The following is a 15410-nucleotide window of genomic DNA, read 5'->3' as shown; positions in this document are numbered from 1 at the left end:
AAGGACAGAAGCATCACGCTGTTCTTGCATCCAGTGGCTTATTGCAGAATGATAAAAGCTGTTCTCGGGATAAGTATGATGAGGGATAAAACATCACCGGACACAGCCACAGCAGTTTGTGAAACTTACAGACACTGGGAGTGACAACAGTCATCAAACTTCCCGGCACCTCCCAAGCACCAGGAGACGGAAGGAAGGTGCTAGTACCCACTCCTGAAACAATGAACCCTAAAGGCAGGAACCTCATCACGATCCCCGAGCAGCAGGCTTGCACTCGCAGGGGTCGGGGAGAAGCAGAAAGAGCAGCCTGTCTCCTCCTCCTCACACCTGCGCCCCCACTCCCCGATGTCAGCTGAAGGAGCTTCATCAGAAGCTGATGAGACTGTTGTGAATGCCAGTGTGTTACTTAGATACGGACTGTCGCTCATCACAAGGTTTTTGCCCTCTGCTCCCAGCAGCCATGCCCGGGTACTGACTATACAACCTCCTACAAAGAACGGTTCATGATTTCTCATGGAGAAGATGGCAAGTGTGAGACTGAGCGTAGGCATTCACCTTGGGACACTTGCACAGAACAGGCTCCTGTTACTTTCCGAGGGAAAGTGAGATCAAGCTTTCTGAGTGAGGGCTCCACAAGCACTGACCACCAGCTCGGGGTGCAGTGAAGGATCCCCCAAACTGGATCAGGCTAACCTAAGTATCCCTTCCTTCCCTTCAGTCTCTCAGGAAAGCACACCCCCTGCTCTGCCCAATAGTGGCTGAAGTGTCAGTTGCTCAGGCTTGTCTGACTCTGTAACCCCATGGACTACAGCCTGCCAGGCTCCTCTGTCCATGGGAATCTTCCCAACTCAGGGGTCAAACCCAGGTATCCTGCACTGCAGGTGGATTCTTTACCAGGGAAGCCCAATAGTGACTGAGAACAGCTTCAAATATCATTGGTTTTTCTAACAGCAAAAGGCAGAAGCGGGAAGGGTGCATGTCCAACATCAAATGGTGACCAAGCTGTTCGCTGGCCAGTCTTATCAACAATCCCCTTTCCTGTGAACTGCTGACAAGTGCGTACAATGCTGCCTGTCGGTCATCAGTTTCTGCCGGTTCCCGTTTGGCAGGTCCAGCAGGTCAGGGCAGGAAGGGGGGATGACAAGCCGCTCTGTGACAGCCCCTGCTCCCCACGTCCACAGTTCCATGCCTGGCAAGTCATCCTGATATTTTAAAAATGAAGTATGTGACCGGATTTCCTGTGTGTGGTAATTCTATGGCTAGAAAACTATTTGATAAAAATGGAAAGATTTGGAAACACACAAGAAGCAACCTAAGAGCTAACAGAGAAAAAGGAGCTTCCGAAGGAACCTGCTTCACACTCCAGACACAAGGAAACAGATTAATGTTGTTGGAGAGGCTTCTGGAGTGAACCCCTCCTGACACCAACATCCTAAACCTTCCAGCTCACTGGCTACAGTAGCACTTGGTATCAGATTTCTTGCTCTTTGGGAGCAAGTGAGAAGTGAGAAAGAAGTGGGGGGATTCATGCTGTGCAGATGGAGCAGACGTGTCCACTACTTGGCTGCAAAGTGCTATGTGCGGGTTTTACAGGAGCCAGGTTGTGACATCAGAGCTAAGGAACACGGTGACGGCAGAGAGAAAGTTTCAGCTTTAGAAGCTCTGGGGTAACCACTGTGAACTTTTTTTTTTTTTAAAAAAAACACATTATTGACAAACAGATCTTTATAGACACTAACGCCTGTTGCTGTAACATGTCTGTAGTCAATAATGTGTTAAAGGGCTTACCTTGTGGCTCAGTGGTAAAGAATCTACCGCCCAGTGCAGGAGACATGGCTTCGATCCTGGACCCGGGAAGATCCCATATGCCAAAGAGCAACTGAGTCTGTGTGCACCACAGCTGTTGAGCCTGTGTGCTGTAGCCTGGGAACCGCAACTACCGAGCCCACACACCCTAGAGCCCATGCACTGCAATGAAGAGCAGCCCCCACTCCTCGCATCTAGAGAAAGCCCACACAGCACTGAAGACCCAGCATGGCCAAAAAAAATACAGTTAATATATTTAAAAGGCCTTGCATTGCTGGAAGGTGGGTTTTCAACTGTTGGTATTTGTCACTGTCAAGGTTAGCTACAGGCATTTGAATAGGAAAGTACTCTGGGGCTGAGGAAGAGAGAAGAGCTCCCTAGAGAGCCAATTCTCGGGAGAAACTACGATGTAGGGACTAAGTTATAAAGCCAGGACTCCTGGGCTCTGCAGAGGGACAGGAAGGTGAAAAGAACAAATCTGCCCAATTCATGAAAGTGAAAAGTGAAAGTCACTCAATCACGTCCGACTCTTTGCAACCCCATGGACTATACAGTCCATGGAATTCTCCAGGCCAGAATACTGGAGTGGGTAGCCTTTCCCTCCTCCAAGGGATCTTCCCAACCCAGGGATCGAACCCAGGGATCCTGCATTGCAGGGGGATTCTTCATCTATCAGCTGAGCCACAAGGGAAGCCCAAAAATACTGGAGTGGGTAGCCTATCCCTTCTCCAGCAGATCTTCCCAGCCCAGGAATTGAACTGGGGTCTCCTGTATTGCAGGTGGATTCTTTACCAGCTGAGCTCGCAGGGAAGCCCACCCTATCCGGCAATGAGAGCAAAACCAAGAGGCCAGCTGACACAGCCGGCCCTGCCCCAGAGGATACAGGCCACAGAGTCTGAAAGGACAGGGCGGCCACAGTCACGGCCTCGCCCGCTGGGCTTCCATCTGGCCACGGGCGCGCACCTGAGAAAGGCTTGGGTGTGGAGTCTGGGGTCGGACCATCCCTGTGCTGCTCGTCATGATGCGAGGATCCGTTCCCCACCCTGCCACCCCGGCCTCCCCAGGACAGCTCCCCCAGGAGCAGCAGGCGGAGGCCAACCCACCTTGTCCACGTTGGCCCGTGTCTTGGCCGAGGTCTCCACGTACTGCACGCCCCACTCCTCGGCCTTGGCCCTGGCCTCCTCCACTAGCACCTGCCTCCGCTCCTCCAGGTCAGACTTGTTCCCCACGACCAGCAGTGGGATTTTATCTTCTTCAGCTTTAACACGGAGGATCTGTTCCCTGTGGTGGTGGATCAAGAAGAAAGCAGCTAAGAAGGCTGGATTAGGAGCCCAGTTCTGCCAACCCGTGCGAGACGGCGGGCATGGCTAAGGGAGCTGCCGCTTACAGCCCACCCTGAGGAAGCACCCCTCCACCCTGCGGTTAACCGGAGTTCCTCAAGTCTGGTTTCAGTTCGCTGCACTAGTTACTCGGGGTGCTCATGACAAATGCAGGTTCCTGGGCCCATAAGTACATGTCTGGGTAGGAGCCCAAGATTTTGCACTTCAACAGCACCCCCAATTTATGCTTCTGCAAAAATGAAACAAAAAAAGGTAAACTTGGGACCCTCTGGGATAGAAATAAAAGAAATATTTTCATATACAAAATGCTAATAATCACATTGGGAGAAAAAAAGTAAGTTCTTTGTAAGAATATAGAAAGTTCAAGTGGTAAGCTGTAAAGAGTCATGTCTGACTCTCTGTGATCCCATGGACTGTTGCTCTCCAGGCTCCTCTGTCCATGGGATTCTCCAGGCAAGAACACTGCAGTGGGTAGCCATTTCCTTTTCCAGGGGATCTTCCCAACCCAGGGATCGAACCTGGGTCTCCTGCATTGCAGGCGGATTCTTTACTGTCTGAGCCACAGGAATATAGAAGGGAACGATCTATTAGCAGACCATGAAATCAGTGTAGCAAGTTACAACTGGTCATTCTTTTTACCTCAGTGAAATAGAATATTACAGAAAAGCAAAGAAACAGCAGAGAGATGCTCGAGTGCTAACAGCAAGCAGGGATGTAAAACTCTTGCTTCAACTCGAATCTGCATGTGGGCCGCCCGCCCTCCCCCTAGTTCTGTGAGGCAGGAGCCCCACCTCACTGTGCGTGATTTTTCTACTTACAGAGGGGTGGGAGAAAATGAAATACTCAAGGCCTACGGAAAAGTACTTCAAAAACATCTTCTCTAAAGTAACTGTTACCTGTAGCACATCACACTTCTACTAAAAATAATCAGCTTTCTAAAATTATTTTTTGAAAAATGACATATTTTAAAGAAGTAAATATTCCACTTCCATTATTTTGATCCAGGAGGAACATGTCTACTTCTATGAGACCCCTTCAAAAACATTTTGTGGAGATCTGTATTGATTTTTATATAATATAGGGTGACATTTCATAATAATAAAAATACTTAAAATTTTTTTCATACTGTCACTTTAAGTACCAGATATCAAATTTTTTTGTTGAAGCACAGTTGATTTACAATGTTGTCTTACTTTCAGTTGTATGACCAAGTCATTCAGCTGGATACATAATTCCTTTTCGTATTCTTTTCCCTTACAGGTTATTACAAAATGTTAAATATAGTTCCCTGTGCTATACAATAGGGCCTTGTTGTTTAATTTATATACAGTAATGTGGATTCCAAACTCCTAATATATATATCCTTCCCTTTAAGAAAAATGAAAAAGAAAAAAAAAAAACAAGTAGATGCTCGAAAATTGCCTCTAAGTAGTTTTGCCACATCCTGCATTTCACAGGCGTCAAAGCGCATGCTGTGTTTAGAAGTTATGTGGTCAGTATAGGTGATGAACAATAAAACTGCCTGCTTTCTGGCTCATTAGGCTTACAGAGGCGTCACTAATTACCTCATTGATAAACATATGGATTGAAAAACAGAAGCACTGAGTTTAAACAACTTCTCTAGTTTATGGATTATGTCCAGGCAAAGTTTCAAGGAAAAGATGGTATATTAATGTTTTATTTATGTTGGGGCCTTTCCATTTGGAAGATAAATGCAGAAGTGCTGTTTTTAAACTAACAGACGCAAAGCGCCTGAGTTTAACCATAAGGGCTCAGATAGCCCACATGCATCCTGTGCACCGTGGGAACCTGGAAAGCTCTAGGGCTTTTCTTTAACTGCCCAGAGTTCAAGCCGCAAGCACTAACTTCCCCTTCCTTTTCTTTAAGGTTAGGACTTCTCCTTTCTCTTCTTTCCAAACAAAGCTTTTCTCCCAGGAGGAGGCGCCCGTGGTGGCCGAGGGACAGGACATGGAGGCCCTGTTACTCTCGGAGGTGACGTCCACAGTCAGCACATTCTCTCTCGGGGAGTCTTGGGGCCAACGGGACAGCAAAGACTCAAGACAGGGCAAAAGACAAGGTGGCGTGTGCGCTATCCCATTCTGCCTCAAGAAGATATCTCAACAGGACTATGCGGATGCAGGCCTAGTTGTGAACATGGGGGCTATTTACGGAAACCTCTGGCTATGTCAGAAAGAGATCCAAATTAACAGGATTTCTCCCAGGGAATCCTAGCCATTTAACTGCTCATAACACACACACCCTAGTTGCCGAGAACTGTTGATATTCACTCTTGGGAGACTTGAGACTGTGAAGATGACAAGTGAGGCTCTACCTGCCTCCATTCCCCTTGCTCCGCCAGGGTCCCCAAGGCCTCCCTCCCAGGTCACTGATGCTCCTTCCACACCTTGAGGGGATTTTTAGCTTCCTCAGTTTCATCTTTGGCTGATGGCCTACATTTCTGACCAGAACTTGCTAAAGAGTGAAAAAAAGAACCACTATTTTCTTTTTCCCCTCTAGATTTGGTTCTTAGAACAGTCACCTGAGAAGCCCCTGGCCACTCAGTGGTTAGGCCTTGGCAGTCTCATTGCCAAGGGATTGCGTGTTCAGTCCCTGGCCAGGGAACTCAGATATCCTGCAAGCCACGCCTGGCAACCAAAAAAATGAAAAGTCACCTAGACAGGTCTGCTTCCAAGGAGGGGGATGAAGAACCACAGGTGTGTAAAAGATGGCAAGGGGATGAGGCGGAGATCTTCCCTGCTAGAGTCCCTGGAGCACTGAGGCCGCACACTCACCATTTCTCTGTAACAATGAATTTCATGATTTTAGATAAGTGATGGCAGTGAACGCTCACCACGTGCCATGACGGTTCTGCTTGGGAAATTCAGCCTAACACAGCACTTCACTTCATCAGTGAGATTTTCAGGACAAGAAACAGACGCCAAGTACACTGGCCCTGGGTCACAAGGCTGACAGGGCGGGGACCCAGCCCTGGCTCCGTGTGACCTAAAGCCGGTGCTTCCCACCCCACGGGTCCCGTGTCCCCAGGGGAGTGGCACACAGTCACTCTGACCCTGGCGTCCATCTCCCGACATCGGAGGTCTCAGAAACCCAGAGCAGAACTGTTCACTTTCTAGCAAAATTATACAAAGAGGTTAAGATCGTTAACTCTTACCAACCCCTGCCTCTCAGGATTTACATGAAAACAAAAAAAAACAGGTTCCTGACTGTATGGAATGGCTTTGTCCTCTTTAGGGACAACAAATCCCTCAAAAAGATCATTTATATTTGGAAATTGTAAACCAAGGAAGCCCAAAGAGAGTATAACAAACGATGAGCTATAATGTGCCAAGATCCATGAAGCCCCAGAAAGCTCTTTAGACAGATTTCCTCCTGATAAGAAGGCTCAACTCTGAAGGTGTAAGCTTAACCCCAAACTCCTTCCAAGGTGAGACCCGACGGAGGCACAGGGCCTGCTGGAGGCTGTTTCTCGTCAGACGCACCTGAATTCGGCAGTCGCGGTGAACGACTCGGGCTCGGTGATGGAGAACACAAGCAGGAAGCCCTCCCCGCTGCGGAAGTAGTTGTCTCGGATGGCTGCGTAGTCCTCCTGCCCCGCCGTGTCCAGGATGTCTATCTGCACTTCTTCCCCATCGAGGACCACTTTCTTCCTGTAACTGTCGGCCTTGGTAGGTTCGTAGTCCTCCACGAACTGAGCAAACAGACAACACGATCAGCAATTAACAAAGTTCTAAGAAGAAAAGCTGCCAAAAAAATAAATTTCAATATATGGGCACTTTGCTTATTATCAACTTAGTACTGAGTGTGGGTAATTATCACACCATGTGTAAGGCACTATAAAGTAAAGATAATCCCTTACGGAGTATTTCTGTTCTTTGCTCCTTTCAATTCATTTTAAAATTTTGCTTAAAAACAGTAACAGCAGATATTCCCATTTTACAAATGAGGACACCAAGCAGAGAGCAGAATGCTTGGCAATATTCTTGTCAGTATACAATTATAATTAAACACTGGTGAGGGTAAGAAATGGGAGCTCTTATTTATAATCAACAGAATTATAAACCTCATCTGAAAAGTAATTGGTCAAGAGGTACCAAGAGGCTTAAATAACTGAACAACAAGATAAACTCCAAATGGGTCAAGATTAAATGTTAACAACAAAACACTCAAGAACTAGAAGAAAACATGGGTGAAATCCCTTTATTACCTTGAAGTGGGGAAGGCCTTTTTAACTATGACTCAAAATCCAGAAGCCATGTAAGAAAAAATTGATAAATTAGACTACATAAAAAATTGTAAAACTTCTGTATGGCACAACACACTATAAACAAAGACAAATGACAAACAGGGGGAAAGTATTTAAAGCCATGTCACGAAGAGCTACATGTTAACTAGAAATAGGGAGACACAAAAGACCGAGCTGATGGGGAAAAGTGGCGACAGACAGATACACAAAAATAAATATATATGATGCTAAACACAAGAAAAGATGCTCATACCCGCTAATAAAATGAAAATGGTAACTACATAGAGATACGATTTTTCACCTACCAGACTGGCAAAAAATCCCCAAGTCTGACAACATACTCTGGGGAAAAGGCCTTCTTGCACACTGCTAGTGGGAGGAGACAACAACATGGTCTGTATGGAGACAAGTATGGCAACACCTAATCAAGCTAGAGAAGGTCCGTCCTCCTGGAAATCTAATTTACAGACACACCTGCACAGGAACACACAAGGTTATTCACCGTGGTACCATACGTAACAACAAAAGGTTAAGAACCACCCCACTGCCCAGGCCAGGGGTCTACATAATGGAATACTATGCGGCTATCTAAAAAGAGAAGAAACACCCTGGGAGGACAAAGCAAATAAAAGCTGTTAAACAGGAAAACTGAAACAAAGGAATGTAAATGAATATTAAATTGGTAATGTAGCCCAGCAGGGAAAGAAATTAATTCAAGAGACTTTCAAACAGAATATCTGGATAGAATACATCCCACTCAAAGACACTAAAAACAAAAAAATTTCAAAGAAATGTTAAACTTCCCTCAGTGGTTATATTATTTAGTAATAATGATACAGAGTTATTTTCTTTATACTGCATCATTCATGAAATAAGTATTTTAATGTTATAAGCCCGGCTATTCAGGGGATAATTTTAATGACAGCAATGCACTATTAAAACTGACTTCATGCTGGCATAACTGGATATCCACATGTGAAAAAATGAACTTGGACCCTTACTTCATGTCACATACAAAAATTAACTCAAAATGGAGCAGAGACTTAAATGCATGAGCTGAAACTATAAACTCTCAGAAGAAAACATAAGGTGAAAATCTTCATAACCTTGAATTTAGCAATGCCTTCTTAGATAGGACACCAAAAGCACAGCAGCAAAAGGGAAAATAGATAAACTGGACTTTATCAAAATTTTTAAATTTTGTGCTTTGAAAGACACCAACAAAGTCAAAATACAACCCACAGAATGGCAGAAAATATCTGTAAAAGACTGTATCTAATAAGGAACTAGTATCCAGAATATATAAATAACTCTTAAAACTCAATAAGAAAACAATTTTGAAGTTAAATACCAATTTTAAAATGGGCAAAGGAAGAAAAAACCAAATGAAATAAATAAAAAAAAAAGACAAAGGATCTGAACAGACATTATCCAAAAAAGATATACAAATGGCCAAAAAGCACATGAAAAGATGCTCAACCTGACTAGTCATTAGGAAAATGCAAATTAAAACCATGAGCTACTACTTCGTACCCACTAAGATGCTATAAATAAAAGATGGACAATAACAAGCATTGCTGAGAACATGGAGAAACTATAACCCTCATAAACTGTAAAATGGTGTGGCTGCTATAGAGAACAGTTTTGCAGTTCCCAAAAAGTTAAACAGAGTTACCATATAATCCAGCAAATTTCATACCGAGGTACACACCCAAGAGAATGTGAGGGGTCTACACAAAAACCTGTAGGTTAATATTCACAGCAGCATTACCCATAACAGCCAAAGGTAGAAATAACCAAATATCAAATGACAAATGAATATACAAAATATGGCATATCCAGACAATGGAATATTATTCAGTCATAAAAAGTAAGGAAATGCTGATTCATGCTACAACCTGGATGAACCCTGACAAATTTTGGTAGGTAAAAGAAGTCAGACACCAAAGATCATATATGAATCGATTTACATGAAACGTGTAGAACAGACAAGGCTGTGGAGACAGAAAGCAGATTCATGGTGGGGGCCGGGGCTGGGGGAGGGGGTGGAGAGTGACTGCCACTCAGTATGACGTTTCTTTTGGGGGAATGGGAACTTTCTGGAATTACAAAAGTGATGGTTGCACAGTTTTGTAAATATATTAAAAAACCACTGAATTGTACACATAAAAGGATCAGTTTTTTGGTGTGTGAATTATACTGCAATTTTTTTTAAAGAATGAAGCACTGATACAGCTGTAACACTGGATGAACTTTGGAAACATGACGCCTAGTCACGTACTAATTCCATGTATGTAGAAGGCCCTCAACAGCACAGCCACAGAAACAGAAAGCAGACGCCAGGCTCGGGGTGGGGGCGATGAGGAGGGATGCTGCTGCTGTGCGGGGGCGCTTTTCGAGGTGAAAAATATGTTCCACAATTACTTCACGGTGACGGCTGCACACCCGTGTGAGTACCCTAGACATCACTCAGTGGTCCAGTTTAAAGGGTGAGTTTCATGGTACATGAATTCTTCATAGAGCTATAACTTTTTAAAAATTCAAAAGTCGAATTGAGGGATTTCCCTGGTGGTCCAGCAGTTAAGAACCCTCCTGCCAACGCAGAGGACACGGGTTCGATCCCCGGTCCAGGAAGACCCTACATGCCGCAGAGCAACTAGGCCTGTGTGTGCCACAACTACCGAGCCCCAGCTCTAGAGCCCACGTGCCACAGCTTAGGCCTGAAGCAGCTGAATTAATTAAAAGATGAAACTGAAAATATCAACATGAACTTATGGACCCCTTTGCAGAACACTGAAAAAGAGCCTTGTGTTATCAGTCAGCAACTATTAATTCAAATGATTTTCATTCTAAAAGTAAGATACTAAAAGTTTCAGTATTAATTTCTCTTACACTCATATAACAATCTTATAATCGAGAAAATATGAAAATTTGCCCATGGTTGATAGCAGTATCCTCCTGTTAACGTCTTTCCAAAGAGACAAATACATGACTCCCCCAAACACCACCCCAACACCCAGCGTGAACTCAACACCGCTGTAAAGGCCCTCAGCTGCTTGCTTCTGAACCCCCGCGGGGTCCCCTGCCGCTGGAGTCCGAACGTCCCCACGTGGCTGCGCGGAGGCGCCCCGGTGCCGGGGACAGCGCGCACTACGGGAACGCGAGCGCAGAGCCTTGACGTGGACACTCCTGTTAGCAGGAGCCACGCGGTTGGTTTCGCCGGGCTGCTGGGGTTCTGTCTCAGATGCCGAGACTCCGAGCCCACGGCCAGCCTCACAGACCCTTCGTCCCGAGCTGCCGCTCAGCCGACTGCCAGCCACTGCCGAAGTCTCAAAGCAGCTGCCACCGAAACCGCCCCCCTGCCAACCTCACTTTATCAGCCAAGCAGGTAGCTAAAATCTCCACGCACATTAGGCCGAGGATCAAGAAGGCGGCTCAGTCGTAAGGAAGCCGGCGTCCAGGGCCCTCAGTCCCCCAGGCGGTAAAGGAGCCTCCCCGCGCCGAGCTGTCTCTGGCCAGGCCTCCTGACAGCAGCGTGACTGACCGTTCAGGCTGGATGGTTCCCCGGGTGGGGTCTCCCGTGCGTGTCTGGCAGCGGTCCCGCCCTCCACCCAGTGGGTGCAAACAGCTCCTGACACCGCCCGCTATTCTGGGTGGGAGGGGGCACAGAATCCCCCTCCTTCATCTCCATTAATAGCTGCTCCTCTAACCCCTTCTCCTTAAGGAATCTTAATTCCTCTCCTCACCATCTCTTCTTCCCTAGCCTCTGTTACACGAGAAAAATAAGGCGTCTTCAGGGAGCAAATTACATGTTTGAGCAAAAACAAAGACTTCCATAGCAGATCCTGAGATTTGCCTCTCTCATGCAAAAATGTTGTGGGTAAAATTAAAGAGATTCTGCTAGATTTCCCCACTTTGGCCTCTAGTATATAATAAATAAAAGCAAGTGTCAGAAACAAAAGTATACAAATGCTGGAGAGGGTGTGGAGAAAAGAGAGCCCTCCTACACTGCTGGTGGGGGGAATGTAAACTGGTGCAACCACTATGGGGAACACTATGGAGGTTTTTCTGGAAACTAAAAATAGAACTACCATATGATCAGGCAGTCCCACTCCCGGGCATGTATCCAGACATGATGATGCTTCAAAACGACATATGCACCTCTTTGTTCACAGCAGCACTATTTACAATAGTCAAGACATGGATGCAACCTAAATGTGCATCAACGGGTGAACGGGTAAAGATGTGCTACACATGTAGAGTGGATCGTTACTCAGCCACAGAAAAGGATGGGATCATGCCATCTGCAGCAACATGGATGGACTTAGAATGTATCACACTAAGTGAAGTCAGAAAGAGAAAGATGGAGACCATATGATGTCGCTCTCACATGGAAGCTAAAATGTGACACAAATGAACTCATCTATGAGACAGGCACAGACTCACAGACATAGAACAGACCTTGCTTTTCATGGGGGAGGCAGGCTCGGGGAGGGACAGACTGGGACCTGGGGATTAGCAGATGAAACTGTCATATACAGGATGGATAAAACAAGGCCCTACTGAATAGCAGCGCAGGGAACTATATTCGTGTACTGTGATGAGCCATGATGGGAGATAGTATGGAAAAGAGTGTGTGTGTAACTGAGCCACTCAGATGCACAGTGGAAACCAACACAGCATTATAGATCAGCTATACTCCAATTAAAAAAAGAAATTGGTCATGCAGAAACATACAAGCAAAAAGTTTCTCATGATAAGGTACAGGGGAGTATGACTCGGGAGGTGATGGAGGTTTTGGTCTGAAGCTTATTCACTGACAGGTACTCTTTAAAGAAACAAATACAAGATCACATATAATATTGAATACAAAAATGCTTATCTCGAAGGAGAAAAGAAATCACAATTCATTATACGTTTTATTAAATGTAGAAACACTCTGGTGAACCCACCCTCGGGAGTCCCGTGTGTGACATTCTCCCCTGGACTGCAGGGGACCCCGAGGCTGGCTTCGAACCTATGGAGTATGGCAGCTGTGATGAAATGGCCTCATGGCTACATTTCTGTGCAGCAGGATCTGTCTAAACTACCAGAGATTTGCCTGCTGGCTGGGCAAGAGCTGTCTGTGGAACAGACCACACAACAGAGAACTAGGGGCAACCCCCAGGAGCCAAGGGCGCCATCCTGCATCCGCCAGCAGCCGGCGAGCTGGCAGGAAGCTGGGTACCCTCCCTGCAGCCTGAGACCCGAGGCAGCGCCCCAGCTCAGCCAGGCTACAGCCCTGACCCCTGGAAACCGGAAGTGACGGCTGTGTGTAGTTTGCAGCTGCCGATCGTATGGTAACTTATTATACAGCACCACTACAAATACCACTGACGGCCCAAATCCAGCACAATAACAGTCTTGTTAACTAACGTTGCCTGGCACACCTCTAGAATACGCTCCTATGTTGTACACACTTGCTGTATACGCTTGAACTGTCTTGTCATATGCCAGTGATCCTGAAATACCTCCTGTAGAGCATTAAAAACTCATGTAGTCTTCCTTCTAGCATAGTTGATCTAAATTTCTCTTTGATGATGGTTTACAACTTCACAACCACGTGGCATTGCTAGTAATGAAGGTTTGAGGACGCTTGGCAAATTTCGGCAACCTCTATCCATCTTCCCTGTAAGAGGCTGCACGATCTGGAAGCATCTTGCAGACTGGTTTCTGACTCCATGTTTCAAGCCCGCCCCTCCTCCTTCCCACACACTTTCTGTGCCTGGTGCCTTGGACACACTTGTGCCGGGACCCCTGGCCCCGCACCACCCATCACGATGCCAGGTTGAGTGAGGTGGGCGGTAGGAATCATCCTGGCGGGCAGCAGACACTTGGACAGCTGGTGATAACCCAACCACATGTCCAGTGGTTCCAAACCACACAAATGTGCATCACTGGTCCTCTGCTAGATGTATCCTTAACCTCACTTCCCTCAGCCATATCCCAAAATGTCACGGCCGTCCAGCCCCACGCTACATAGGAGGTGGCTGGACGGGGGGTCCAAGTCTCGTGAAAAGAGAGGATGATCTTAACTGACTGTGGTGACAGTATCTTGTCTCACAAATTCTGGAAGGCATGTGTCATGCGAACACATGGCCGGCAAGAGGCCCCGCGGCTCCAGCTCTGGTCTGGGGGCTCTGCTGCGGGACTGGCAATTGGCCACCAAGTAGAGACACTTGCTGCCGCAGGAACCAAGCCTGTGTCGTCACACTGGACTTGCACCAGAGCCATCACACTCAGTAGGCGATGGAAACGTGGAACTTTACCCTGACAACTAGACACTAGACAACTAGAACGCACGTGACGTCTGTCACTTGAGAAAAGGTGAATTTTTGCTGTCAGTGTGTCCCCTGGACCGACGGTCACAAAGCTAAGCGCCTGGCTCACTCTTCAGATACACCCGTGCAAAGGCGCCCCCCCATGCTCCTGTCATAATTCAATCCTGGGAATGATGGGAGCAGGGACCCCAAATACCCCGTGCCAGAGCTGAAATGATCACCTACATCAGCAGTGCAGAGCTGACCCTGGGTAGAACCTGCTGAAAGCCGCTCAGACGCCACTGTAACATAATTTACCCGACTCTAGTGTGCGCGGGGGAGCAGGCGCCCGAGGGACAGGGCACCAGCAGGCCCGACGGGGAGGCGGCATGCGCTGCGTGTCTTACCTCGTCGTACATGAACTGCAGAGTCAGGGCTGACTTGCCAACCCCTCCGCTGCCAACCATGATCACCTTGTGGAGGGCCAGGGAGCTCTGGCTCTTACTCTTGTTCGCCGCCATCCTGCTGGTTCTCTGCGAGACGCGGCTGGAGGACCCAGGGGGAGAGCTGCCAAGGAGAGAAACAGACTCAGAGGCGGCTTGGTTTCCACCCGAAGGAAATCAAATGAAAACGCCGTGCTCCGTAACAGCCTAACCCAGATGCTCCAACAGGGGAGCCATTCATCCAGGCTCCAGGCAGCGAGAACGCCCCAACCACTCCAGAGTCATGGACCAGGAGCAGAGTGAAGGCGAGACACAGACAAGAAGCGTGTGTGCACATCTGACGCCCCATCACCAGAGAGGCAGGGAGGACGGCCACCATCAGACCCGTGGAGGGACCAGACGGTGACCCCGCATCATCTGTGCCCTGGGAACTGCTCAGGGGCCCAGCCTTGTCCTCTGTATCCTCCCGCCCCTGCCCCCACCCCCCACCACCAGCACACACATGTACACAGCCTGCCCCAGGGACCAGGAGGGGCTCTGAAAAGGGTGAGGAAACCTGCTTTAATAATCAACATCCCTTCACGATACAGGACAGTAAAAAGGAGGAAAACTCGGTTTTTTACTCCACACTGATTTACACTGATGAACTAAAGTGAGTTAAACTTTTCTAAAACAACTGTCTATTAACTAAAAATCAGTTTAGCCTCATCAGAAGTGAGATGAAGTATGTAGAACAGAGCAACCTTGGTGGTGTGGGAAGAGAAAGTATTCTGAACAAGTACATTTAACACACACCTGAAACTTGGGATCTAGTTAAAAGCTTCTGCACAGCAAAGGAAAATCATAAACAAAACAAAAAAACAACCTACAGAATAGGAGAAAATATTTGCAAATGATGCAATCAACAAGGAATTAATTTCCAAAATACAGAAACAGCTCACACAACTCAAAATCAAAAAACAACCCAGCTGGACTTCCCTGGTGGTACAATGGCTCAGAATCCGCCTGCCACGGCAGGGGACGCAGGTTCCATCCCTGGTCTGGGAAGGTCCCACACGTCGTGGGACCACTGAGCCCATGTGCCACAACCAGAGACCCAAGGGCCGAGAGCCCGCGCTCCACAGCCAGCGAAGACGCCACAAAGAGAAGCCTGCGCCCGACAACTGGAGAACAGACCCTGCTCGCCACAACTAGCCCGAGAGAAAGCCTGCACCCAGCAACAAAGACCCAGCGCAGCCAGAAATAAATAAATCTTAAG

General features: G+C 47.2%; 1 protein-coding gene across 2 annotated transcripts in view; it reads right to left on the bottom strand.

The window, feature by feature from the left end:
* RALB (RAS like proto-oncogene B) overlaps positions 1–15410 on the bottom strand; it is a 70168-nt gene that overhangs the window by 1825 nt on the left and 52933 nt on the right. For both annotated transcript variants that reach the window (XM_020894642.2, XM_020894645.2), the window contains 3 exons: positions 14117–14276; positions 6647–6855; positions 2910–3087 (listed from right to left, as the gene is read on the bottom strand). In XM_020894642.2, the coding sequence (XP_020750301.1) occupies positions 2910–3087; positions 6647–6855; positions 14117–14230 (501 nt within the window). In that variant the 5' untranslated portion in view covers positions 14231–14276. The remainder of the gene's footprint in view (positions 1–2909; positions 3088–6646; positions 6856–14116; positions 14277–15410) is intronic.

The sequence above is a fragment of the Odocoileus virginianus genome, chromosome 13 (genome assembly GCF_023699985.2).
Source record: "Odocoileus virginianus isolate 20LAN1187 ecotype Illinois chromosome 13, Ovbor_1.2, whole genome shotgun sequence".
Classification (NCBI taxonomy): Eukaryota; Metazoa; Chordata; class Mammalia; order Artiodactyla; family Cervidae; genus Odocoileus; species Odocoileus virginianus.
The sequence above is the reverse complement of the archived record's forward strand: the minus strand, read 5'-3'. Positions and strand labels throughout refer to the sequence as shown.